The following is a 27,461-nucleotide window of genomic DNA, read 5'->3' as shown; positions in this document are numbered from 1 at the left end:
TCTATTGTGCGGTTTATTTTCTTAACTGATTTTGTCTGCTTAGCGTTTTTACAAATCAGCTATACACGTTGTCTGTTAAAATAGGCTACATACAGTGCAGGAGAGCGTACTCTACATACCCCAAGGGTGTTGGGAGGAGCCCTTAAAAGAGTCACTATTTTTTATGACAGTCGTCAGACACATCTTTCTTGTTTATTAGTCATTCACTAAATGATAGTTCCTGTCTACCCTCCAACCACAGCTTACCTGTAACATCTCGCACACAACGTTCCACTTTCTCTCTTTGCCTACAGTACATAGCTAAGAGTTGCCACACTGCTCGGACACATCTTAGTCCTTAAGTGTGACTTGAACATGGATTTACTACATGTACTGCAGACTAACATTTTGTCCATAATAATGGCTATAGTGGTTATTATTTTACTTTGGAAGTACATGGGGAAGCAGAGCAGCTATGGATGTTTGCCTCCGGGTCCTTCACCAATTCCTCTGCTTGGTAACCTGTTACAATTGGATCTGAAACGACCGGACAAGTCCTACATGAAGGTCAGTTAAAAGCTACAATCTGTTTGACTCTATTAAAGTCATAGATGTAGCTACGGATGCAAGTACTGCAGTCATAGGTCAATATTATAGTTTTAATAATTTTACGCTACAGTATACATTGTTTGCAGTGTTGAGGATGAACTAATTACATGCACTGTGATCAGTTACATGTAATCTGATTACAATACGAATCAGTTACGTACCACCAAAACTATTGTAATCAGATTACAGATATTTTTGAAAAATTAGGTGATTACTTATTGGATTATTCAGAAAGGATGTTCGCAATAAAAATATATACTTTTTTGTCAATGAGATTTAATTCTGCATTTAAAAAAGTTACATGTTGAAGTTTGTTCCACCTGAGCGAGTCTGATCACGAGTCAGAGACCACGATGAAGACACACCAAATGAGTTTGATGGATCATTTGTGTCTTTTTCTATTGCCTCTTGAGGGGAAACTAAGTTAACATTACTGATTCTTATTTTGGACAGGTACCTAGCAACTGTAACAGATTATATTTCCAAAATAATCTACTCAACCCTGATCGTTTGCTTAAAGACAATGGGATAAAATGAAGGGATAAGACAGTTGTATTAAGTTCATGAAGGAGTTATAAGTTATATTCTTCAAGAATCTATGGGTTCCTCTCATCTCTCCTCAGCTCAGTAAGAAGTATGGCTCAGTGTTTACTGTATGGCTGGGCTCCAAACCTGTAGTGGTGATCTCTGGCTATCAGGCTATCAAGGATGCTTTTGTCAGCCAAGGAGAAGAGTTCAATGGAAGAGCCAACTCTGCCATTACCCTGAAACTCGTTAACGAACACGGTGAGTAAAATGACTGGAAGAGGGATGTAGTAAGATACACGTGTCATAGTGTCGTAATCTGTGTGGAAATGGACTTTGCTTAGAAAAGGGAAGTACTGTGCATCGTTCATCCTATCTCTCTGTCCTGTTGTACACATCAATCTAGGGGTGGGATTGAGTAATGGGCAGAGGTGGAAAACTCTTCGCAGTTTCTCCTTGATGTCCTTGAAAAACCTTGGAAAAGGATGCAGGAGCCTCGAGGAGAAGGTCCAAGAGGAAGCTAAGAGTCTAGTGAAAGCCTTCAGTGAATATGGAGGTATGTTGTTTTTGTCTGTGACATCTGTCGGTACATAATAATGTCTGGAAAAGAATGAATGGAATGGCATCAAACACATAGAAACCATGTGTTTTAATGTATTTGATACCTTACCACTTATTCCGGCCGGGATATCCTTGTCCCATCGCGCTCTAGTGACTCCTTGTGGCGGATCGGGCGCATGCACACTGACTTCGGTCAAGAAGCAGTAAGGCTGGGCAGGGTCGTGTTTCGGAGGACGCATAGCTCTCGAACTTCGCCTCCCGATTCCGTACGGGAGTTGCAGCGATGGGACAAGTCTGTAACTACCAATTGGATATCATGAAATTGGGGAGAAAAGGGGTGAAATAAATAAATAAATTATATATATATATATATATATAATTTGCCACCAATCTCCTGTGGTGTGCAAGCATGTGTGTTTATGCTTGTCTGCTGTCTCTATTCCAGATTCCACTGTCAACCCCAAAGAACTCCTGTTCCATTCTATTATCAACCTATTCTGGTCCATCGTCTTTGGGCGCAAGTTTGAATACAACGACCCAGAGTTTCAGATCCTCTACAAGCCTGTCTATACATACTTCGACATGCTAAAAAGCAAAATGGCAATGGTATGGTAGCACATACAGTGCCTTCAATTACCTGTAAGGTCCCTCAGTCAACCAGTGAATTTCAAATGCAGATTCAAACACAAAGACCAATGTCTTGAAAAGATTATCATTTGTGTATAACAATTGGTGCCTTTCTTTGCGAGTCATTGGAAAAGCCAATGTGGTTGAATCTGTGCTCAAAAAACATTACTCAAGGGAAGGTACTTACAGATAATTGTATGTTTGGGGTACAGAGATGGTGTCGTCATTAAATAAATCATGTTAACCCCTATTATTGTCCATGCAACTTCTATGAGTTGTTAGGTAAATGGACTCCTGAACCTAACAAGGCTTGCCACAACAAAGGGGGCAAATACTTATATAACCAATTTAATTTGTAGAAATGTATCGAATGATATCTTCACTGACATTATTTGGTATTTTGTGTAGATCAGTGACAAAGAAATCATAAATATATACATTTCAAACCCAGTTTGTAATGCAACAAAATGTGAGAAAAAAACAAGGTGGATAAATACTTATGATATGCACTTTATGTCTGTTATTTATCTATACCAGCTCTTCCAAAGCATGACTTGATTGTGTCTTATAAGCTTGCCTGCCGAAATGGATAATGATTACAAAAGTATGTGGGTCACCATTTGAATATAACAACCACCCCTTCTTTCCTTCCCACGTTTCCAATGTTGCGTCTCTTCTAGCTGTACAACATTTCCCCGAGAATTGTTGAGTGCTTTCCAGGAAAACACCATGAGCTGTTTAAGGCCATAGACAAGGCCAAAGCTTACATACGAGAGGAAGCAGATCGTCGCCTTAAAAACCTGGACACCTTTAACCCCCAGGACTACTTCGACGTCTTCCTGGTTAAAATGCTGGAGGTAAAACAGTGATTGATTCCTGGAATTTGATGTTGAACCTCTTACACGGTATCAAAATATTGTAATAGCACCAACAATATATGATCAATGTTTACGTGGGTCTGAATCTTTGTCTGAATCGTTGTGCAAAAATCTTACTTTTTCACAAATCTATCAGTATAGGATTTAGAGGTGTCTTCCAACTTTCCTTAGGAGAAGGGTCAGCCCGAGACCGAGTTCAACTATGACAACTTGTTTCCGTGTGTGTGGGATCTGTTTGCTGCCGGCACGGAGACTCAGTCCTCCACCCTATCACACGCCTGTCTGATGATGATCAAGTACCCTGACATCCAAGGTATTCTTTCTTCTGTATCACTGTTATTGAAATTATACAAATGTATTGCTAAATAGGAAATAGTACTGGTAAACCAGCCAAATAGCTGCAATAGAGAGTTTACATTACATACCATGTAAGCAGCACATACGTGTGGGCATTTCTTAATTCCCAACAGACGATAAACACTGTATATTAACCCAAATGCTATGAAGGCCTATGACTGTCTCTCTCCCTCAGCGAAAGTTCAGAAGGAGATAGACGAGGTGATTGGCTCAAACAGAGTCCCCACAGTTGACGACAGACATAAGATGCCCTACACGGACGCTGTCATCCACGAAATACAGAGAAGTATGAGTCTTGCTCCCATTGCTTTCCCTCACCAAATGACCCGAGACACAACGTTCCACAACTACCGCATCCCAAAGGTGACCACCATTTCCGCAAACCTATCCTACACGTCTATTATTTTTTACTTGTTAAACTGTCAATTGTTTTATGTAAGTACTCTTTTGTAATTCTTCCAGGGAACCACAGTGTTTCCACTGTTGTCATCTGTGCTGTTTGACCCCAAACTGTTCAAGAACCCGGATGAGTTTGACCCAGAGAACTTCCTGGATGACAATGGAGTCTTTAAGGAAAACAACGGATTTCTTGTTTTTGGACTGGGTAAAATGATGTTACAATTGTCTAATAGAATAATATGAGAATGTGAAAAACAATAACCACTCTGTAGTAGCTCTCAGAGAAAAAAAGACTCAACATCATCACACAATGTACATACACATGGCTAGCATCTTGTTTGATAGGTTTTGCATATATCAATCCAGGCCAATGTGTAGGTTTCAGTCTCAGGATTGTAGGTTGACCGCTGAAGGTAACTTCTCTCCTCTCTCACTGTCCATCAGGGAAGCGGTGCTGCCTGGGAGATGAGATGGGGATTCCCAGGACGGTGCTCTTCCTATTCTTTACTTCCCTTCTTCAGCGCTTCACCTTCAGGGGCACCAAACCTCCAGAGGAAATTGACGCCAGTGTAGTATCCTACTTTCATGGTCGCCTGGCACGCCCCTACACCTGCTATGTCAAACTCAGGACACCAAATATTTAATTGCTCAAACAGCTTTTACTCTGGATGAAATTCAATGTGATTTACTTTTTGAATAAAGGAAGCTCAACAGCAAAGTTGTCATGTCATTATTAATGTCCCATTTTTTGTTAGATACAAAAAAACAACAGACAAACACTGTCAGATTAAGAATAATTTAATTTAAATAACAAATGTGTAAATAAAAAGTGAGTAAAAATAGTGTCCATTCATGTCACATGTGAGATTTAGTGCTGCTCTTTGTACAGTAATCTCCCTGTGATGATAACCTACTCACACAGAGATAAATATCATTTGAGTGTCAGTGCTCCAAGTTCACCCGTTGACAGGTATATAGAACATGTGGAGTCACGTCAGAAGGTCATGTCCGTTTATGTGACATGTTCCACCTCTCTGCCACAAAGGACCCAATGTATTTTGGGTCCAGGGTGACAGTACAGTCCTAACCCACTGCAAGGTTCTAACATAAGCATCCACTGAATCTACCTCCCTTTGACCTCGGTTTACTGGGTCCACTCTCTAGATCCAGGTCACGGCACCACTGTAACACATACTAGCAATGCTAACTAACTATATGCTACATCTGGTCGTTTTTTTTATTGAACGGTCAATGTCTGACATAAGCTGTTTTACAAACAACACAGTATTTTGTAATGTTTGCCAAAGAAATTCCAAAGGCTACGCGTGCATGTTGCCAAAGGTACATTATACTAGAAGATATTTGTGAAGTGCAATGCTCAGTTTGTGAATGCTATTTCAGTTGTGAGGATCAGCCAAGCCACTTTGGAAATTAAGATAATAGCATGCGCGCACACACACACACACACACACACACACACACACACACACACACACACACACACACACACACACACACACACACACACACACACACACACACACACACACACACACACACACAAGGGTAATGATCTATGCCACCAGAGGCGTTGAGGCCCCTCTGTCAAGCACCAGTAATGACCCTAGTAGGAATACTCCTGGTGATAAAATGCATGTTCATTAGTATGACGTGCTACATTTTGATGACACTGAGAGATGGTGGACATGTTTGGGTAACGGGTTAGCCCCATTTGGAGTGAATGGGAAGACAGAAAAACAAGGCTACCTCATTACTCCATTGGTATGTGTGAAGATGGGGCCTCTGTGTATGCGGGTTAGAGGAGCTATTTCAAAAGGGAAGTTGGAAATTGTCTGGTTTAATTGCCTACATTTATACAGAACCCCTGTTCAACCGGTGGGGAGCCATTAGGTGCAATGTGACCCTCAAGAAGAGACTAATTACAAACAGTAAAATGAATTGAGGGCTCTGGACGCTCAGACAGATCCATACACACCGAGTAGTCAAGCTATATCTGGAGAAGTTAGGGTTGTGCTGTACTAGTTTTAGATTGAAACCAGTCTTTAAATAGGACTGGGGGATTGTTAGCTGGGTTAAAATAAAGCACCTTTAGCTAAACTCATATTGGGTAATTGGTATTTCAAAACTTCACTGAGGGTGCAAAATATTTTGTTTCTTACAGATTCCAGCATGGAGTTTTTGGCAACCTTACACAGATGTATGTAACGTACCAGACATCTTCACAGAGGATGAACAGAATGGATCTTAGCTTTGCAAACATGACGTCAGACATGTAGACCTACAGCATACCATCAACATGCACGCAGCAGAATACTAAATGTGTATTTTGTGGCTGTGGTCTATCGTGTAGAGAGCCATTTCCTATTGCCCCATTTTGATTTCAGCTGCATGGCAGCAGGGGTGCTGGGACCTTAATCCCCAGAAGCAGAGGAGAGATGCCATCTTGGCATGTTACGACCTGTGTTCAGCAGGATGTAAAGCCTTCAGCTGGGTGGTAAGTGGTTGTGGTTAGTCTGGAAAAGCTACAAGAAAAAAAACATTTGTGGTGAGTAACAGGCTACCATAACTATGACTATAAGGTTGCCATAAATGTATGACTAGAGAGCAAGGGGCATGACAGGTTTTCAACGGTTGGGTGAGAGGAATTCAAAACACAGAGTTGCCTAGGGAAACCATAGTGTGTGTGTGTGTGTGTGTGTGTGTGTGTGTGTGTGTGTGTGTGTGTGTGTGTGTGTGTGTGTGTGTGTGTGTGTGTGTGTGTGTGTGTGTGTGTGTGTGTGTGTGTGTGTGTGTGTGTGTGTGGCTAACTCACAGGGGAAGACAATATTGGTTTGCTCACCTCTTGCCTTCTCTAAGTCCCTCACAGAGACTTTTTCCAATACCAACATATAAAACAAACTATTGTTATAATATCCATTGCACATGAAAAGACGGTCCACGGTTGGTACGTAACCTTTCCATTTTGTCCACAAGTAGAGCGAGAGGTAGAGAACTAAGAGGCAAACCCCCCCAAAACAGTCAAATCTGAGCAGATAAAGGTTGGACGGTGTTCATTTCCTAATTTAAGTAGTAGCTTTCCTCAACATCTGGGTCGATTGCGGCGATATTGCACTTGGGATGGGTCATCTTATCTCCCACTGGAAGCCTATGAGAGTCACAACACATAGCCTGATTGGCCAGGGCAGAAAAGGCATTCTGGCAATCATCCAAAGATTCCCGGATCATGTTCACAAAATTATTAAGACATGGGTTCCACAAAACACCAAGTAGGCCACATAGATCTGGGAGTACACAACTGAATTGGAAGCAGGTGATTGTCTGGATCGGATTCCTTCCACTAGAAATGACAAAGGTAGCCAGCTACTCGTTAGCCCTCATTAGACCCCAACAGGGCCACTCAGCAGTAGCTCTCAGAGTATTTGATGACTCCTTCTCCTCCCCCGTTGCCCAGCGGAGTTCCATCAAGGCCGTTCAGCACCTGCTTGCGGGCGGAAATGTAGCAGTAGGCCTTGCCCTTCTTGGCCCCTGGGTGGTGGTGTGGGCATGGGTGGGCATGCGACCCTGAGGCGGAGGCGTCTGAGGAGAGGTTGTGGGTATCCTCCTGTGGACAGTCAGGCTGGCAGGGCGGGTCATGGTGGCACTGCCCGCCGCTGGTGCCCCCCTGTAGCGTGTTGCTGCCGGTGTTGCGAAGGTCGTCCAGAACGTTCATGCCCAGCTTCCATCGCTGCCACTTCTTCTTTATCTCTGACTGCACCTGGGACAGAGGGAGAGAGAGGGATGAACGAGGGAAAGTAATGAGTTTTCCCTGACCTTTTGATCTGGTCAGACCAAAAGACAAATTATATCAAATTTGATCATTATTCTCTTTACTCACTACTCTGTAGGCTACCTCAACCAAACTAGCCCATATCTCCACAGGAGATACATTGGACCCTTCATGTCACAGTGGCCTATACACTTCTTGACTCTACACATGGCTGGGCCCCTCACTGACATCCCGTTGCCCCATTGACGTAGGTAGTGAGCTTCTCTGTGTGACAGCTAACCCACAGTGACAAGGTGACATACCCAGCAGGTCACAGAAAGCGCTGGCTTCTCATAGGAACAAACAGAGATGAATGTGCCATCACCTCAGGTGTTTGCTACTGATGTTCAAGTGCACTTGTTTTGACCTGGGCTTGGTTGAGAGCACACTTCGCTTCGTTACTACTCACCTCTTTATTGACGAAGCAGTACAGGATGGCAACCAGGAGACCCTGCGGGAAGAGAGAGAGACAGGTATCAGAAGAAGAGTGCTCTCCATTTTCTAACACACACATCTAACACACACCTAACAGAAGCACCACTGAGAGAAATAACATGCAGTAACAAGAAAGAATGCACGCGCGCGCGCACACACACACACACACACACACACACACACACACACACACACACACACACACACACACACACACACACACACACACACACACACACACACACACACACACACACACACACACACACACACACACACACACACACACACACACAACCTTTGTACGTCATCATATTACCTGGAAAGAATTGAAGAAAAGTTCAAAGAAGAGGTTGATATTTCGGAGGATGCCCTCTGTCTGTTCCTCTGACATCACGGCAAAGACAACCTCATGGATGCCCAGGAGAGGGATGAGGGTCAAAGTGGACTTAGCCAACCTGCACACACAGAGCATCCTTTACAGAGCCAAGCAAGTGCAACTATTAGAGAGGTCTGTTTGGTCCTATATGGTGAATCTCTTTCATCAATGACATCAATGGATGGTTCACGTTTCACACAAACACATAAAATGCCAAACAAGGAAAGCCACAACTTCCACACCTGGACTCAGAGTCAGGGATGGTAAGTAACGGCTTCAAACAAAGCATCTTGGGAAATCAAAAAAAGCCTCCTCTTCCCGTGACTCTTTTGGTGGATCAGAATCTTGTGTATCAGCTGCATTTCTGCTTAGATTCCAATCAGACTCGTGTTGTCCAGGGTGCCTCGAGGCCAGGCTTAGTTCAGAGGATGAGGTATGCGACTGGTTTCCTGGATGTGGCTGGTTCCATTTTTTAAAAAAAAGTCTATGCCGTCTAAAAGACCACGGCTCACAATCAAAGGACGGGAAGGCCCCTTCGAATACCACAGAAACATCAAAGGGATTCCACAGCTCCCTTTACTCGGCGTGCCATAAAGGGTTAGTAGAAGTGCAAGTCAACTTAGTGATGGATTATTGAGGTAATGGATGTCAACGGAGTTTGAAGCAAATGTCTTTAGTGTGGATAGTGTTAGGTCATCACAATGTCTTCTGGCTCGCACAAGAGCAGAGTCCTTGCGTGTTCACGCCAGACGATAGTTGACAACAGCGTACAGCAAATGATCCGTGAATAGAAGGGTGTTCAACAAGGCATACGACAGAGACAAAAGTTACGTGGCAAGAAACACGTAGACACGTGTAAGCAATGAGTTGACTAAATCAGTTTCAGAAGCTACAATACGGTGTTTGTTTTGTGTCTTTATTCTGGTTTGCTGTTACGTAATTCATGGATTAGAAGGTGCTGTATCTTTCTTACCTGAATTTATAATCTGTGTACCTCATTTGGCGTGCCTTTAATTTGGAGACGAGGATCTGTATGATCCGAATAAATATGAAAAAGTTGACCTGGAATAAAAAAACAAAATGAACATCAAACCACCCAATATTAGCTTTATTGACGCCGACAGGAAAATGTAACAATCTGACATCTAAAGAGGATATATATCCTAATAGGTCTCTTCTGCGGCATTTCAGTATTATATGAGAAAGGGAAACAAGGATAACTGCTACTGTTGAAGTAGGGTGAGAATGTGAGAATTTTCACAATAATGTGAAAAGCTAAAGTTTGAGTTCCAAAGTCAGACTGCAGCATGTTAGGGGTATTAACTGCAAAGTCCAGGTGACAGAGTGCAGCTGCACGCCATATTACGTATGAATTACTCCTTTTATTTATTTGACCTTTATTTTGACAGGGAGTCATGCTGAGACCAAGGCCTCTTTTACAGACGAGCCGTGTAATTACAAAAATATACACATTAGTACAATACGGAAGGTGAAACAGAAATGCAAAACACAGTAATTGCCTAACATTAGTAATTATGTCAAACCATGTTAGGCATTTTGTCCTGAGGGGAAATGCGAGAGTTGTGGGACAAATGGCAAATCATATGTGAATCCTCATCTCTTCTGGCATGTTGCTTCTGATGCAAAATACCACAGAAAAAAAAGTATATTCTCTTCCTCGCTGAGTTTCACTGAGAGATGCTAATTAAACACTCTTAAGATAAGGTGGATTCAAGCTTCAAGAACGTGTTAAGCATGAATATTAAAAGTCTAGGTCCTTATTCCTAAGTGTTACTAAGAAAAGAAAAGAAACCAGGTGACATTCATTTTTATCTCTTCTGGGATTATGAGTCATCCATTCATTTTAAGGCACAATGCATTCCGGAAACCAAAACATGCTCCAGTCAGCTTTCACGTTCGCACAATTTCCCCACGTTTGTCACGGTCTGCTAACTTCAGAGAGATAAAACTGCAGGGGGGCATCGCTTTAGGGTCGCACAACACAGTCGACACACTCACCAGAATGGCCAGGAGGATGGGTGTGCGGATGATCCACCAGTGTGCCATGTTCTCGTTGATCTCCCAGCACCTGGGAGGAGGTGAGTCACAATCTCTTAGTTGTAATTTTGTTTTTAGTAACAGATGAGGAGGAAATAAAACGGAATGGAAACGAGAGTGACTCACCGTGTGTTTTCATACAGGTACCGAACTATAATCCAGGGGACCACAAATAACACTGGGGTTCCTACACACAGTGTCATAAACCCATACATTACTGTCAGGAAACAGCATTTATATCATTTATCATATGTGTGTGTGTGTCCATCTGTATGTGTGAGTGTGTGTATGTATCTACCCCAGCCGATGAAGAGGTATCCACAGAAGTAGCTGTTCTCAGAGAAGACCATGAGCACCAGCAGGTTGTGAAGGTACAGTCCTTCCACCAGCAGCCAGTAGTAGTTAGCCCCCACACAGTACTGCATCAGCACCTGGGCCACACGGCAGCCAGAGAGAGCCTGGGGGCAAAGGTCAGGGGAAGAGGTCAAGGATGGCTGTCCAAAGTACGAGTGATGAATTGAGTCTGTAAACTGTTTGTTTGTGTGAGTGTGTGTTTCTATAACCTGCATTAGTGTGTATAGCCTTTAGTTCCCGACCTGATCACTGAGGACATTGGACACGTCTCTGTTGTCTCTGAACTCGGGGGTGTCCCTGGTGAGAACAGCATCTCTGGTGAGGATGGATATGGCTCGCAGGATGAAGGACGCAAACAGATTGGTGTGGATATAGTTCCTGGTGCACCTTAGTTTCCTAGGGTACAACACTTGACATTGAGATTACTGTATCACAAAATTCTTTCCAGCATCATGTCTATGTCATGTACAGATGTAGGATCTTAATTTGATCACTCTTTTGTTACTGAGAATTTTCCTGCACAGCAGGAAATGCAAACTTGTAGTGTATCCAAGGTTCTAAAGTTTGTCATTTACACTTTAAAATGTCAGAATTTGCAGTAACAAAAAATATCCATTAATTATAATCCACATAATAATTAAAATCTCCTGTTGCTGCAGGGTTATTTCCCTACTACTGTATGATTTACATTTTCCTAATTCACATCAGAATACTAGAAGTGAAGCCATTGCCTTGGCCAAACAGTCCCATAGAGTCAAATCCTGACATATAAAGATGTACTGTATGCTGTTTACGACTGTGGTCAGAGCCAGTATTTACCTGAAGATGAGCAGTATGACAAGGGCCAGGGAAAGGCTGGCCAGGGACAGAGAGTAGCCCACAGTGTACATCATCCGGAAGTAGGCCAAGATCACTATCTGGTTCTCCTGTGGACACACAAAGACCTGCACTCAAATCCCAAGTAGACGAGGGAACAATATGACCCTGTTTTCATCCTATAACTCTCTGACTCTCTTATGGATGTGCTGTACTGAACAAATGCCCTGTCCTTTTAGTAGAGTGACACAGATACAGACGAAGCAGATGCACTGACTGCACGAAGTCCTCTTGTCTTGATGCCTATTATGCCTCGGAAAATGCTCATAAACACTTTAATGACGCTCAGTACACTAATAAGCTCCTGTTGAGCTCCCAACCTACTCTATTAATCCTTGCTTTTTGAATGGCTATATATTAGTTTACCTCTCAAAACATCTGTCAGTACTTGGTGGGTCTTCTAAGACTATTGGTGTAGTTTTCTAAAAGTCACATTCAGTCATTAAAAGCATGAATCCTTTGAAAGTCTACTGTCCTACTCTTCGCCATGCATGTTATTATGTGCTCTGAGAGGAGGGTCTACTTCAGTAATGGTGCATGATGGGTATTACCTGTGCCACCTGCTGGTTATTGTCTGCGTTGCACTGGGAGTGGTCCCTCCAGGTGCTACTGGTGTTGTTAACGGCCCACTGGCCATCAGGCCCACACTCCCGCAACACATATCCATTACGAACTGCACAGACACGGGGAGGGAGAGATAAAGGAAGAAGGCAAACAGATGAGACAAATTCAATTCTGCACAAAGACATTAAAACCAGCAGATAGTGATAGCGATGACGTCATACACGTATTCCCGATGGCGCATGAAGCCGGAACTATTTGAATGTTAAGCACACCATATCGCTGAATGGGTCTGAATGGCACCACAAAATTGTGAAGGATCATGTTGAAAGTGGCAATAACTAGCAAAGGATCATGGTTAATGTAGTCGCTTTCATCCTGACTGAGCGTTGACCGGGAGCCTCCTAATAGCCTCCCGGCCCGTGATGGGTCTGTGTCAGCACACGGTCCTGTGTGTTTTTTGCTGGGTCCGTTCTGTCGATCGTAATTTACATAGGCTTTTTAGGGCAGACCAATGGCCTCATTTATAAACCGTGTGTATGTACAAAATATAGCCCAAAATGTGCGTGCGCCAGTTTTCACGCAAAAGTAGGTATTTACTTCAAAAAAATACTTGACATGAGAATGTGTTCACTTTCCCGCAAACTTTAGAACATGCAAAAGCACATCTGCCAGTGGTTGAGATATTCTATGGCAAGCTGGCAAGTAAGTGTTTTGTGCAAATGGGGGATATGATGAAAAGCTTACTCATAAAAAACTAAAAACAGGAAAACATTAACAAGAATGTTAGAAGGGCGAAAATCTATGTTAGATTCGTTTGGTCAAAAACAATTTGACATAGGATTCTTATCATTAGACGTAGAAATGTCCTATTTATCTTTCCTATTTTCATAACTATTGCAGAATATATTCCTCACTTTTCTGTCCGTGATGGGTTCATATTCCCGAAGGAGCCATACAACAATTACCATGTGCATCTCTCGTTTAATTGGACCTAGTAGCCATGTAAAGAGGCTATATGTATTTCAGGATTTGCAATAGCATAGGCAGCGCAGTTTATAATACAGAATTTAGGCTGCAGTCGAATTTAACAGCCAATCGTTTACATTGGAGTAGGTCTACAGTATGAATCAAGTTTCACATTTTAATTGTCACTTGCACAAATACAGTGAAATGCCTTTCTTGCATGCTCTTTCCCAACAATACAGTAAAGAAAATCAGTATTACTATAATAAATAAAAAAGCCAAATAGAACTAAAGTACACGAGAAATAGAACTGTAAGTACTATAATTTAAAAAATGTAGCAGCCCTACAATGTTTCAGAATGCGCGGGCAGTCCATCGTATTTAGGTTGGGGGAAAAGTCTATATAAAATTGAATTCAAACGTTCTGCTGGCAGGCCCATGACAATTTGCCATTGTTTTCACGTTCAGAAACGGACACAGTCCTGTTCCAGACACATCATAAATCACTGCTAAAGATTAAAACATTTTGCCAACACAGTAAATAGGCTGGTAATTTATGTAAAATATTTGACAGGGTAAGGTTACAGTATTGCTGTGCGATAGGAGCGCGACATCATTGCTTATTTAATCTCAGAGTCTATACCAAGGCAGGACAACCAAAAACCCAATAATCTTTTGATAAACTATTAAACAACAACGTGTCTCTTGTATGCCATGGCGTAATTCCAATAGTTCCAAATTGTACAGCAAATAAAGGGCGTTATTGTCACCATAAAAGGTGAAGCGTTTTCCAGGCAAATGTTTAATGCTCGTTCACGTATCCACAGTTTTACGACAGGGCTGATTTTACGACAGGGCTGATTTATAATGGCAAATATGCATACACATATGGCGTGCGTCAAGTTTATAAATCTCAATATTTTTGTACGTGCGCAGACTTCCAGAAATGGAGCACGGTTATGAATAAAGCCCCAGCCCCCCCTCTCTAGGTTTCTATGCAGTAGCCGACGAGCAGAGCATGTGATTTCACGCACCAGACCATACACTGGGGGCCTGATTCTGCACGGCTTTAGATAGAAACGGTGTTAGCATTAACCTCCTAGCTAGAAGTTGGATGAAACAGAATCTCATTTCTTCTACCAAACCATAAAGCACTAACCAATGCCACACCAGTACCTTGGTTGTACCAGGGGAGGTACCACGGGCAGGGCACTTTAACGGTGGTGTTGGGGATGCCCTCCGGCCAGCAGGCGTACATGTCAAACATGTGGCTGCAGAATAAGCCTGGGGGTAGAAGTAAGTATATAAGCAGTAAGCAGACCCTGAATGGTACTGAATGGTACTTACATGTATCCTAAGAATTGGGTAGATTCTGTGGATGAAGCCCCTGGTGTTTTTTTATAACTGTGAAGCCAAAGGCATATTTCCACTGTCTACCCAATAACGTTTGAGATGTTATTCTATTCTATTAGTTAACCCACAATCGGGTGTGCCTGATTAGGACATAGGACAGGTCTTTGAGTCTTACCTGGGGATGTGGGGTCCGTGCTCATTCTCAGCAGGCACTCGCTCCTGTATTTGTTCCATTCCTCCACTGTGTGCTTCACCGACTTCGTTGACACAAGCTGCCAGACACAAATCACAGGATGGAGGGTCAGGGGTCAACCCCAGCGGGCTCATCTGGTTAAGCCCCACAATATCTAACTGTAGTGGGCCTGACTGGGTGTAAAATCTGACTGGATATAAAACACAAATTCCTTGGCTTACTGTAGTGGTGTAACTTAAGTTCTCCATAAAAGCTGACACACCCACTAAACCAGCTGCATCGATTGAGGATGCAAAGCACATTACACTGGCACTGCTGTTCGGATCAGCTTCCCAGCATTGTGTTCTATATAGCACACTGAGACCATTATGAACCGCAGTGATTCAGAACGGTGAATCATCTTCGCATGACTTACATTTCAGAACGGCTCCTAAGGATAATCCAACAAACTAACGACGGCAGCGGCTAATGACCTGACACACTTCTATGGATGGATTGAAGTTGAAAAGTAATGTTAAGTACAATCACTACTGCCGTAATGAGCAGAAACAAAGTTCAAAGTGCCTACCACAGTTCTGCACAGGACAGACAGGGTGAGGAGGAGGATGGCAAGGGTCTTCATCACTTAGAGGAGTGCCAGGGCGGAGGGCCACTCATCATCTCAGGGCTACTGGGTGTTGTTCACCCAGGGGGCCCAGAAACAGGCCATGCCTCAGACCTCCACACCATAGCCCGCACCCTGCAAAACAACACACACAATCAGTTAGACCTACGGCATACAGTACAGAGCAATCACATAATATGGGTATGGGTTATAATCCTTATCACCGATTACGCTAAAACAAGCTTGTGGTCCACAATGGGCATAGGATTTGGCATTTGATTTGTGGAAAGGAAGTCAAAACGTTGGCCAATTAGACCATGTAGCTGATTAGAGCACTAGAGGTTTCAGCCCACTATTTCCCAATGACATTGACAACAAGACACCCATTTTGTTGCTACTGTAGTGTAGGCCAATTACGGGCTTTCTCTGTGAGCATGACACTAATGGGGACACTTCGTTACTTGGGACTGGATTGGAGACAATGGCATGCGTTACTAGACAAATGGCAGCACAATTTGAGCATCGACATCGTGTCCACACCCACGTCTCCCAAAAACTTCTCAATGAAATCTAACCAGAGTGCTATCTGACAATCTGATGGGAGAGCCAATCGTTGTAATGTTGTGAACATCTACATAAAGAAGCCCTGAGACATGTACTGTATTTAGAGAGGACATTGAGATTTCTGCATTGTGATGCATTTGCATGACACTACAACATTCTATGGCAGCCATGTTTGCCAACCATTGACATTACATGGGGAATATTTAAACAAGTGGGGATAATTAACACGGGGCTACTGAAGTAGCTAACAAGTTTAATAGATACTGTATCTACAGTAGGTGCCTTGGTAACCATACATACAGACTTGCTAGTTTCGCTAACCAAACCATCAGTCCTAGCTTGCTATTATTATACATTGTATACCGTGCGTTATAGGAAAATAATCCACACTCTGGAATGCCCTTCAAGCTAATCAGAAACGAGTATTCAACAATGCCATGGTATAATGCTATATAACTGAATATCTCAAATTAAAACAATGTTCAAAATTCAAAAAGTTGGCCTAACTCTCTAAATATAGCTGTGAAGAAGCCGCGTGCCTGTATCCAGAGACAAAGTGTTCTGTTAAATCATGTATGACCAGGTTGCGGTCAATTATTAATAGTTTTGTGTGTGTGTGGGGGGGGTGCTAAACAGTGTAGACAACTGTGTGATTTCTCTTAAAAGAAATACAAATGCTGAACATAACATATTGTCCCTGCTATGTTACTTAAAGAGCTGGAACACATTGGTCTATACAGCAACTCCCTGAATGTACATACTGTACTATGATAGCATCATTGTGCTTTTGGGGCCTTGCTTCATGCACACAGGGGATCCAATTAAAGTGCTGTAATCTAATCAATTTATTTTCCTTTATGACGGGTCATTTGTTTTCTGCACAAGTAATTTGGAAATGTGTATGCATTAACATCAGTCACATTGACAAGATGTATTTTCTCTGAATTCTATTTTTTCTTGTGCTAATGCTCTCATGATTTGAAAAACGTTCTAAGCCTACAAAAATAACCTCAACGGTGTACATTTATCGAACATGACATGTTTTAAGTTTTAGGCCAGAAAAGAGTTGAGGGGGAGTTGCACTGTATCCTGCTTTCAATCTCAATAGCTTATTTTTCTTTTCAGGGGCCAATTCCCAGCAGGTGTCTCTATTTTTTCCCTCTATACAAAAGAATCCAGTAGGTCTGCAGTCAAACACTTGTATCATACACACAACATCAAGAGTAGCTACTCAAAAGACAGATTGTGATCCAAAGTACACTGTCTGGACTTTATTCCTTCGCAAACTATGAGCAGCCATTTCAAAACACCCTGGAAAGCTTCGACTTCACTCCAGAAAAACGCTCTGAAAATAACAATTAAGGTCCAAAGCTGGAGATGCCATTGGATGAACTTGTTTAGTTACTCCCGAACAAGCACACTAACTGTGAGGGTTTCCTTGACCCATGAAGGTATTAGACTAAACCCAAGAAGCCACATTTAACAACAACCTGATAGGCCATTATTACCATGTCATCTCATCATGATAAACACCTCTTCGTTTAAGTCAACATGTCAGCCAAGCTACTGAACCCTAATCCAACCCTTACAGGTACTATGGCCGCGCAAAACAGAAAAGGAAGATCCACATTATCCAACAGACAATATTTTACATCGTAACATACAGTGACGAACCGGCAGAGCCCCACATTTTTTGCTAAATAAATAAAGAATATCTCTTTTGGGGGGCAGCTGCAAAATGCAGGTGTTTCAGCTCAGTGCTTTCTGTGATGGTGGGGCAGGCCAGCAGAAAATAGGAGCATTGCACCGTGATTGGCTCAGTGTTCTGTCACTCATGGGGACACTACGTCACCCTCCTTTAGTACAGGTACACATCAAGAATGTGAACCCTTTGGGTCCTGTCATAGACAGATTAGAAGTTCCCTTCCAAGAAGGCTCAAGGTCATTGGCCACAGATAAAATGACGTCAAATCAAGTTATATCTACAGCAGCTTTGATTGGACTGATCATGTCAACATATTACTTTCAAAATCTTAGCTAGCAGTCATCACCATGAATCAAGTAGACAATCTACGGGCAAATCCTTTCTAATCCTTGTCATATGAAGAGAAATAATGAAGAGAAATTATAGATAAAACATATCGGTGCTCATCGGCCATTGGACATAAACACTACACAACAAGTTGGTGACAATGGCTAACCGCAAGCATTGCAACTGGGAAGTCGGGAATAAACCCCCTCAGACTGGGAAAATACGTTTTGAATGGTCATCCAACTCGGAATTGTAAATCTTTCCCTTTCTTTGATGACAAAATGTACCCATGAAGGACCGTCGTGCCACCTTCCTGTTCAAGTGAGCACATCACAACAAGGTGAGTCCAAAAATGTATTATACTGTATGCTGCTGCATAATTTATGTAATATGCCAGGGAGATATGTATATCGAGCTAAGAAAGTAATATTAAGTGTATGTTGTGTAGTAAGCTGTTAGTAGCCCATGTGCCTCACCCTAATCATTTGGACTATTTTCACCTCTTAATTTCACCTAATGTTACTCTTCTGACTCGGCGGTGCACATGTAGCCTATAACCTGTTTTTGAGAAATGCCATCATCTAATATTGTAAGAGCTTTCATTGTCTGCTTAAATGCCCCCTTTATTTATCCTAAGGTTCTCACTTGGTGTACAGGGAAAATACTGTAAAAGCAGGCCATGTTCTGCATTCTGTTGCTGTACATTTCAAAAGTGCTGAACACATAGTTATATTGACTATGTCCGTCTTAGCTCGCTCATTAATATCTTAATAGAAATTACGGAATGTCTCTTATCCGCTCATCGTTCCCTTATGCCATAGTTTGCACATCTCAAATGTCAGTATAAACCACATTTGTTTAAGCAAGTCAGCCATATCAGCTATGTTTTTTAAAAAGGCAGTAAACAAGGCTGAATGAATTTGTTTCGCTGCCATACAAGGCTCCGCTGATTACCAGGTGAAGCAGTGGGAGGGATTCACTCCATGGTGCAGAAAAGAAAGCTCTACTGTTGGGATAGCTTTATGTAGGAGGTAACAGTTTGTGGGCACCGCTTGTCGCCGTTATAGTGCAATTCATGTATTGTTTTGTGTTGTGGCTTTGCTGGCAAGCATCTAAAACATTTATTTTGAGTTTGCCCCACCAAGATTTACATGATAAAATTGCCACTGGTAACATATGAGGAAATTATCGCACATCTGCTGGGTGACAGCCTGCTCGTTATGTGGTGGGGGATATTTGCACGTTAATGAATCCTAATTAAAACCCAACCCGCTAGTGAGGCCTCGGGCATTCCAGTGTACCACGGTGAACAAAACATAGAGTTTACATTCTGCCAGAATATTCCGGATTGAATTATCTCATTATTGGAATTGGTCTCACAAAACATCCAGGGGATTCTACCGTTGAAGCTGCTGAAGTTTTAGGCAAACAATTACAGCATTGTCATCTCAAAAATACATGTTTTCTGTGGGGTCTCAGTGGAATGTACAGCTACAGTATGCACCTAGACTGTAGCTATACAAAGAGATAGCCCACACATGTATACTCTGCAAAGAAAGTGAAAAGATAATTGAAATCCAGGCATGAGATGGGAGTGATGATAACCTGCCTCAATGCCAGTCATACCTGGTCAAACCACTCAAACTCGAACCCATCTGAAGCCAGAGTGTAGACAGGTAAGAGGCAGCATCATGAGACAACCTGGGCTGCCATAACAGGTTTGGACAACGTTTATGAGACGTGAGCAATAGGGAGAAAGCCAACATAGCAAGGATGACTCACTCTATGTCAAGAAAGGAATTCCTTCTCAAAAACCAAGCTACGGTACAGACACTCATGGTAACATGTGCTTTTCAAAACGTGATAGAATCTAGATAATTTTATATCATTAGTGGCATGATTATCATGTGTCTTTTCATGAGGTGTTATACGCTTGCAATGTTTTGACATATCTGGGTAGGTTTAACCATCCCTGTACTGTGTCGGCAGTGACAAGTCTGGTCTATTGAAGGAACACATATCCGCTTCCATCCACCAGATGAAGTGATGAGTGAAATGTCCTCCGTTTAAGGTTCCTTCAAACATTGGATCAGGTTTTCCCTGACGACATGCTTTGAAGGAGACAACGGATCCTATTCCTGTGTCTTTGGCAAACCTCTGTCAACCCTGCTTTAGCCAGGTGCAATGATAAAAGGCTTAGACTACAACGCAACAAAAATAATGTGCAAAGGCTGTTGTGAAACATCTGACTTACCTTTAAAGAGATCCAAAGCTCTGACTGACAGTTCACTGCAAAGAGTGAATCATGCACTCAGTGATTTGGAATCTGGTGGGTAATATTACATCAGAATTGAGCCATTTTCAGGGATAGTTGTTACAAATGTTATTTTTAAACCCAAATGACATCTTCATGACATATTTGAGGGAAAACACACAGGGCGTCTATGACTAGATCCATTAGAGGAAAATTGAAAAAAGAATATCGCTTTGGGGCAGAATGGCGCTTCGCCTGGAATCAAATAGACACAAGCAGGTGAAGAGATGTTGAAGAAAGCCATAAAATGGGACTGTCAGGTGGAGTAATAGTCACCAATGACAGGCTGGAGATTTGGCTGGTATAGTGTCTATAGTGCACAGATCCAGACAGTTATTTATTTATTGTATTTCAGGTCTACTTACCATGGCAATGACCTCATGTATCAATGCCAGCCTGGTGATATAGAGTAGAGTCACAGTCTTTTGAGAATGAAAACAAGGGAAACCCAAGGTATAAGGATATCTGGTCAGTTGTGTTATCTAAACTGGAAAGTTTCTACAATAGAGTTAATATTGTGTCCATGGAAGCTGGCATCTTTCACCGACAGTAAAAGGAAGCACATGAACCAGGGGTTGGTTGCGTATAACTTGCAGTAGAGGGACTGTCTCTGACCAGTGCTGTCACAGTTTTTTTGTCCTCAAAGGCAGATATGCTTTTAAAACAGAGTGGATGGCATGTGACCCTCTCCATCATGGTCAAACGGGAAACGGTTTGGGCAGGAGGTGTAAGAGGATCAGAGCTAGGCTACTGGGTCTCCTTAACACCAGGGCTATTTCAGGCCAGTCCAGTGGCCCTTGTGGCCCCTCCAACTCGGTAATAACACTAACCAAGGTAATAACACTAACCAAGGTCTGGAAGCACGGCAGCTTCAAACGGGGGAAAGATTAGAACTGGAGATTTGAGCTTGTGTGCATAACTAGGGGAAAGACGGGTGGGACCTGATCTGATCGGTTTCAGACACACAGAGGCCGTCTAGCTACGGCAAGCTGGTACAACCCACTGCTCCCTTTACACTGCTGTAGACACAGGAAGTGGGGAATAATGAAACCTTCTCTATGCATTAGCACTTTGACATGTAGCCAGCATATTTCAAAAATGAAATGTGTGGTGCATGGATGAAGGAATCTACAGCAATAAAACGGATGAATGCCTTTTCAAATTCAGTTTCAGTACTATAGCCTGCAAGGGCAGAGGAGAGGAATTGTTGTTGTATTGCTGAGGCAGATCAGAGCTCTGATGAGCAGTGGAAGGTTACAAGCAGCTGCGGACACGTTGGCCCCTCTCCCTGTGTGACATCCATTTTCCAATCATATTGTTGTGTAGAAGAGGGGAGGGAGGGCTTGGGGGGATCCACATAGTAACCACTGAATGATTTTTACTTCAGAGAGAGAGCTGTCATTTCCACATGGCACTGTTTATGCACAGATACTGGTATACTGTATGGCAAAGTACACAAATATGGGAAAAGACATGCATGCAGATATGCACAGGCACGCCAGCCAGCACACGCACGCACCCAACCACACAATAAAGATAAAACACAATGTCTGACACCTCATAATTTTGCCCAGGTGTTTTGGGGCACTTTTGAGGCATTGTGCGTTTATTTGGTATTTCCAGCATTGTCCACTAGTGTTGCTGCAGGTAGGAAATGCTAGGAAACATTCAGTAACGGTTAAAGTGTTGGCATGATAGTTACTGGACCTGGGTTCGAGTCCCGGTCGGGGCTACCCCTGGAATTTGCTCCAATATACTTGCATGGTTGGTTTCAATGACTCTCCACTTTAACTGCCCCAAATTGACCTATTTTTTAGCAACATCTTCTGAGTCCATTGGAGAGGATCAGCTTGAGCAAATTGAGAAGTAGAATCACTGATCTACGAATAGTATTCCCTGCAAAATAATAGGTTACGTGCGATTAAGATTCGCAGAGCTACACCTCCCCTGGCTTAGGCAATCCCCCCAACAGACACGCACAACCAGATTGATTAACTGATTGTGTCAATTACAGAACGTTTCCTAGGATTTCTTACCTGCAGCAACACGAGTGTGTCATGAAGCAGTGCAATTTGGCAGGGTTGTGTTGACCATCGCCTCTCCTGAGTCCGTACGGGAGTTTTAATTTTTTTTTTTTTACCTTTAACCAGGCAAGTCAATTAAGAACACATTCTTATTTTCAATGACGGCCTGGGAACAGTGGGTTAACTGCCTGTTCAGGGGCAGAACGACAGATTTGTACCTTGTCAGCTCGGGGGTTTGAACTTGCAACCTTCCGGTTACTAGTCCAACGCTCTAACCACTAGGCTACGCTGCCGCCCCAGTTGCAGTGATGGGACAAGACTGTAATTACCAATTGGATATCGCAAAAGGTGTAAGTAAACATCTTGGCCCTAATTATGAGATGTTAAATATTGTGTTTTATCATTATTGTGTGTATGCATATATAATAGATTGAGGCTACTTCATATTATTTTCCTGATAAATCATGATACAACCCAATGCCAAACAGGAAAGGGTGATTCAATTACAATTCCAACCACACAGGAGGAGCATTGATGGCAAGACACCAGAGGTTGTAGGTCTACAGAGCACCGGACACAGGTTCCTCTCCGTCTTCTTTTATAAAACATATCTCCACACAAAGTTCACCAGGGCTGATAACATTCCAAGATAATGTATACAAAGAATTGTGGAGGACGGGCTCATGGTAACTACCGGAGCGGAATTAGTGGGACGGTATCAAATACATCAAACACCTGGTTTCCATGTGTTTGATGCCATTCCATTTCCTCCATTCCAGACATTATTATGAGCCGTCCTCCCCTCAGCAGCCTACACTGGTATGGATGAAAGAGGACTTCCTCCAGATGAACAGTAGCAAGACTAAGGTTATGCTTATTGGGACACCCAAGCAGGTCACCAGTGCTGGAAACATCTGCCCTACAATCAGCGGCCAGGCCATCCACCTGTCATCTCCAACTTAGAAGTCAAGTTTGATCCTTCTCGGTCTCTGCTGACATAAAACAAATAGGTAAACCATAATTTTTCCATCTTAAAAATATTGCCTGGGTTATACCATCACTCTTCCAGCCATATGCAGAGAAACTCTTCACAACTTCATCTTCGCTCAGATCGACTATGTCAATGTGCGGTTTGGGGGCCTCCAAGCCAAATCACTACAGAGGCTCCAACTAATCCAGATGAGTACTGCCACGGTCCTGACCAGGACCAAGAAGTCAGACCACATCACCTAAATCCTAGCCCAAATCCACCGGTTACCGGTCAACTACAGGACCGACTATAAAATCCTCATGCTTGCATTTAAATCCTTGATGGATTGAGCCCCATCTACATCAGCGACCTCATCTCAATCAGCGAACCACCTCGTACTCTTCACTCCAGCCACTTTCAAGTCCCCAAGACACGTCTCCAAACTGTCGGGGACCAAGACTTCTGCTCCCTTGCCCCTTTTAAAACAGGCCTTAAACCCACTTTAAAACTCACTTCTACAGACTATTTTTTACAGTCCCAATCTAAAATCTATTTAGCACTAGCACACTCTCTATTTAACCTGCATTGATTCTAAATGTGTTGAGATAACTTTGTAATTAAAAGCGCTATACAAATTAAATTTATTATTATTATACACGCACGCACACACACACTTGTCACCACCCCACCAGGTGTCTCCCATCTCCCCTCATTATCCCCTGTGTATTTATACCTGTGTTCTCTGTTTGTCTGTTGCCAGTTCGTTTTGTTCCTAGAACCTACCAGCATTTTTACCTTTGCCACTGTTGTTGTAATAAACATTGTTACTTTGACACAGTCTGCATCTGGGTCTTACCTTGAAATGTGATAATGATAAAACAAACAATAGCAATGTCTGACATCTCATAACAGATAGGTTACATTAGGATCTTTCCCTGATAAATCATGAGGCAACCACAATGACAAAAGAGGAAGGCATCATTAAATTCCCATGTTTATTTTTCTCTGTCCTGAAGGCTTGAGGATAGGCAGATGTTTCCTCATAAGTGGGCCTTAGTCCTTTTAATTAGTACTCAAACACATGACGTGACAGCCATGACTTGGCAAGACAGTTAATCAATCATTAAACAGACATTCCCTGGGAGTAACTTAGGCTGTAGAAACCATAGATCAGTAAATTCAAAAGTGAAATATGGAGGACTGAGTAAACATAATAAATGTTTCCCTATAAATGCTATAGCCTACCTACTACAAACAGGACTTCACCTACTCTGTCAATACCAAAGAAGAATCTAACATGAACAATTCGTGCGGCAAGGTAGTGAGAGAAACAGTACATTCATGCGAACTCTATAGCTTCTTAACACAAGCTTGGACTTCTGGAGCTTTGTGTGTTGCTTCACATCCCAATATCATCCTTAATAGGGTAAAGAGATTCAGATCTCATATTTGCACTAATACCTCAGATTCCCTCTCTACACGACACAGATAAGAAAATATCACGGCTGTTGAAGGAAGAACTGGACCAAGGTGCAGCGTGGTGAGCGTACATACTTTTAATAGTAGATGCCGCCAACAATAAACAATACCAAAACAAACCATGATGCTTAAGGCAATGTGCCATCAAACAAAGTTAACTTCCCACAAACACAGGTGGGAAAAAAGGGTACCAAAGTATGGTTCCCAATCAGAGACAACGATAGACAGCTGTCCCTGATTGAGAACCATACCCGGCCAAAACATAGAAATTGAAAATCATAGAAACACAAAACATAGAATGCCCACCCCAACTCACGCCCTGACCAAACCAAAATAGAGACATAAAAAGGATCTAAGGTCAGGGCGTGACAGAAAAGCTCTATGCGCTGTTTGCCTTCAGCCCGGCTGCAGCAGGGCTATGCCTTGGCACATCCTCAATATTTATTTATTTCACCTTTATTTAACGAGGTAGGCAAGTTGAGAACAAGTTCTCATTTACAATTGCGAACTGGCCAAGATAAAGCAAAGCAGTTCGACACATACAACAACACAGAGTTACACATGGAGTAAAACAACCATACAGTCAATAATACAGTAGAAAAATAAGTCTATATACAATGTGAGCAAGTGAGGTGTGATAAGGGAGGTAAAGACAAAAAAAGGTCATGGTGGCAAAGTAAATACAACATAGCAAGTAAAACACTGGAATGGTTGATTTGCAGTGGAAGAATGTGCAAAGTAGAGATAGAAATAATGGGGTGCAAAGGAACAAAATAAATAAATAAATACAGTAGGGAAAGAGATAGTTGTTTGGGCTAAATTATAGATGGGCTATGTACAGGTGCAGTAATCTGTGAGCTGCTTAAAGCTAGTGAGGGAGATAAGAGTTTCCAGTTTCAGAGATTTTTGTAGTTTGTTCCAGTCATTGGCAGCAGAGAACTGGAAGGAGAGGCGGCCAAAGTAAGAATTGGTTTTGGGGGTGACCAGGGAGATATACCTGCTGGAGCATGTGCTACAGGTGGGTGCGGCTATGGTGACCAGCGAGCTGATATAAGGGGGGACTTTACCTAGCAGGGTCTTGTAGATTACCTGGAGCCAGTGGGTTTGGCGACGAGTATGAAGCGAGCGCCAGCCAACGAGAGCGTACAGGTCGCAGTGGTGGGTAGTATATGGGGCTTTGGTGACAAAACGGATGGCACTGTGATAGACTGCATCCAATTTATTGAGTAGGGTATTGGAGGCTATTTTGTAAATTACATCGCCGAAGTCGAGGATTGGTAGGATGGTCAGTTTTACAAGGGTATGTTTGGCAGCATGAGTGAAGGATGCTTTGTTGCGAAATTCTAGATTTAACTTTGGATTGGAGATGTTTGATGTGAGTCTGGAAGGAGAGTTTACAGTCAAACCACACACCTAGGTATTTGTAGTTGTCAACATATTCTAAGTCAGAGCCGTCCAGAGTAGTGATGTTGGACAGGCAGGTGCAGGCAGCGATTGGTTGAAGAGCATGTATTTAGTTTTACTTATATTTAAGAGCAACTGGAGGCCACGGAAGGAGAGTTGTATGTCACTGAAGCTCGCCTGGAGGTTTGTTAACACAGTGTCCAAAGAAGGGCCAGAAGTATACAGAATGGTGTCGTCTGCGTAGAGGTGGATCAGAGACTCACCAGCAGCAAGAGCGACATCATTGACATATACAGAGAAGAGAGTCGGTCCAAGAATTGAACCCTGTGGCACCCCCATAGAGACTGCAAGAGGCCCAGACAACAGACCCTCCGATTTGATACACTGAACTTTATCAGAGAAGCATTTGGTGAAACAGGCGAGGCAATCATTTGAGAAACCAAGGCTGTCGAGTCTGTCGATGAGGATGTGGTGATTGACAGAGTCGAAAGCCTTGGCCAGGTTAATGAATATGGCTGCAGCTGCACAGTATTGTTTCTTATCGATGGCGGTTAAGATATCATTTAGGACCTTGAGCGTGGCTGAGGTGCACCCATGACCAGCTCTGAAACCAGATTGCATAGCGGAGAAGGTATGGTGGGATTCGAAATGGTCGGTAAATCTGTTTGTTGACTTGGCTTTCGAAGACCTTAGTAAGGCAGGGTAGGATAGAAATAGGTCTGTTTGGGTCAAGAGTGTCCCCCCCTTTGAAGAGGGGGGTGACCGCAGCTGCTTTCCAATCTTTGGGAATCTCAGACGACATGAAAGAGAGTTGAACAGGCTAGTAATAGTGGTGGCAACAATTTCGGCAGATAATTTTTTTGAAAGAAAGGGTCCAGATTGTCTAGCCCGGCTGATTTGTAGGGGTCCAGATCAGCTGACTGGATTTGGGAGAATGAGAAATGGGGAAGGCTTGGGCGAGTTGCTGTGGGGGGTGCAGTGCTGTTGACTGGGGTAGGGGTAGCCAGGTAGAAAGCATGGCCAGACGTAGAAAAATGCTTATTGAAATTCTCAATTATAGTGGATTTATCGGTGGTGACAGTGTTTCCTATCTTCAGTGCAGTGGGCAGCTGGGAGGAGGTGTTCTTATTCTCC

The 27,461-nt window shown here is 42.8% G+C and overlaps 2 protein-coding genes across 2 annotated transcripts in view; one reads left to right on the top strand and one right to left on the bottom strand.

Annotated features, from left to right (window-relative positions):
• The first annotated feature begins 241 nt into the window (after positions 1-241).
• On the top strand, positions 242-4,653 carry LOC118397192 (cytochrome P450 2M1-like). The gene is made up of 9 exons (XM_035791717.1): positions 242-546; positions 1,212-1,374; positions 1,520-1,669; positions 2,120-2,280; positions 2,982-3,158; positions 3,351-3,492; positions 3,712-3,899; positions 3,999-4,140; positions 4,380-4,653. The coding sequence occupies exons 1-9, from the start codon at positions 355-357 to the stop codon at positions 4,577-4,579; spliced, it is 1,515 nt and encodes a 504-aa protein (XP_035647610.1). The 5' UTR covers positions 242-354; the 3' UTR covers positions 4,580-4,653.
• A 64-nt stretch (positions 4,654-4,717) lies between these two features.
• Positions 4,718-27,461, bottom strand: part of LOC118397191 (glucagon receptor-like) — a 29,433-nt gene continuing 6,689 nt past the window's right edge. Inside the window, exons 2-14 of the mRNA XM_035791716.2 lie at positions 15,505-15,675; positions 14,919-15,015; positions 14,567-14,674; positions 12,415-12,536; positions 11,807-11,913; positions 11,230-11,383; positions 10,932-11,091; positions 10,760-10,820; positions 10,595-10,664; positions 9,549-9,637; positions 8,516-8,654; positions 8,171-8,212; positions 4,718-7,710 (exon numbers count right to left, since the gene is read on the bottom strand). Of these exons, the coding sequence (XP_035647609.1) occupies positions 7,354-7,710; positions 8,171-8,212; positions 8,516-8,654; positions 9,549-9,637; positions 10,595-10,664; positions 10,760-10,820; positions 10,932-11,091; positions 11,230-11,383; positions 11,807-11,913; positions 12,415-12,536; positions 14,567-14,674; positions 14,919-15,015; positions 15,505-15,558 (1,560 nt within the window). The 5' untranslated portion in view covers positions 15,559-15,675 and the 3' untranslated portion in view covers positions 4,718-7,353. The remainder of the gene's footprint in view (positions 7,711-8,170; positions 8,213-8,515; positions 8,655-9,548; positions 9,638-10,594; positions 10,665-10,759; positions 10,821-10,931; positions 11,092-11,229; positions 11,384-11,806; positions 11,914-12,414; positions 12,537-14,566; positions 14,675-14,918; positions 15,016-15,504; positions 15,676-27,461) is intronic.

This window comes from Oncorhynchus keta, chromosome 18 (genome assembly GCF_023373465.1).
Source record: "Oncorhynchus keta strain PuntledgeMale-10-30-2019 chromosome 18, Oket_V2, whole genome shotgun sequence".
Taxonomy (NCBI): Eukaryota; Metazoa; Chordata; class Actinopteri; order Salmoniformes; family Salmonidae; genus Oncorhynchus; species Oncorhynchus keta.
Note: the sequence above shows the minus strand (reverse complement) of the source record. Positions and strands in the feature narration are given on the sequence as shown.

Excerpts from the sequence above, each read along its gene's own strand:
- LOC118397192 (XM_035791717.1), top strand. The coding sequence starts at position 355 with ATGGATTTACTACATGTACTGCAGACTAACATTTTGTCCATAATAATG. Across the intron at positions 1,670-2,119 it reads AGCCTTCAGTGAATATGGAG|ATTCCACTGTCAACCCCAAA; the intron begins GTATGTTGTTTT and ends TCTCTATTCCAG. Across the intron at positions 2,281-2,981 it reads TAAAAAGCAAAATGGCAATG|CTGTACAACATTTCCCCGAG; the intron begins GTATGGTAGCAC and ends CGTCTCTTCTAG.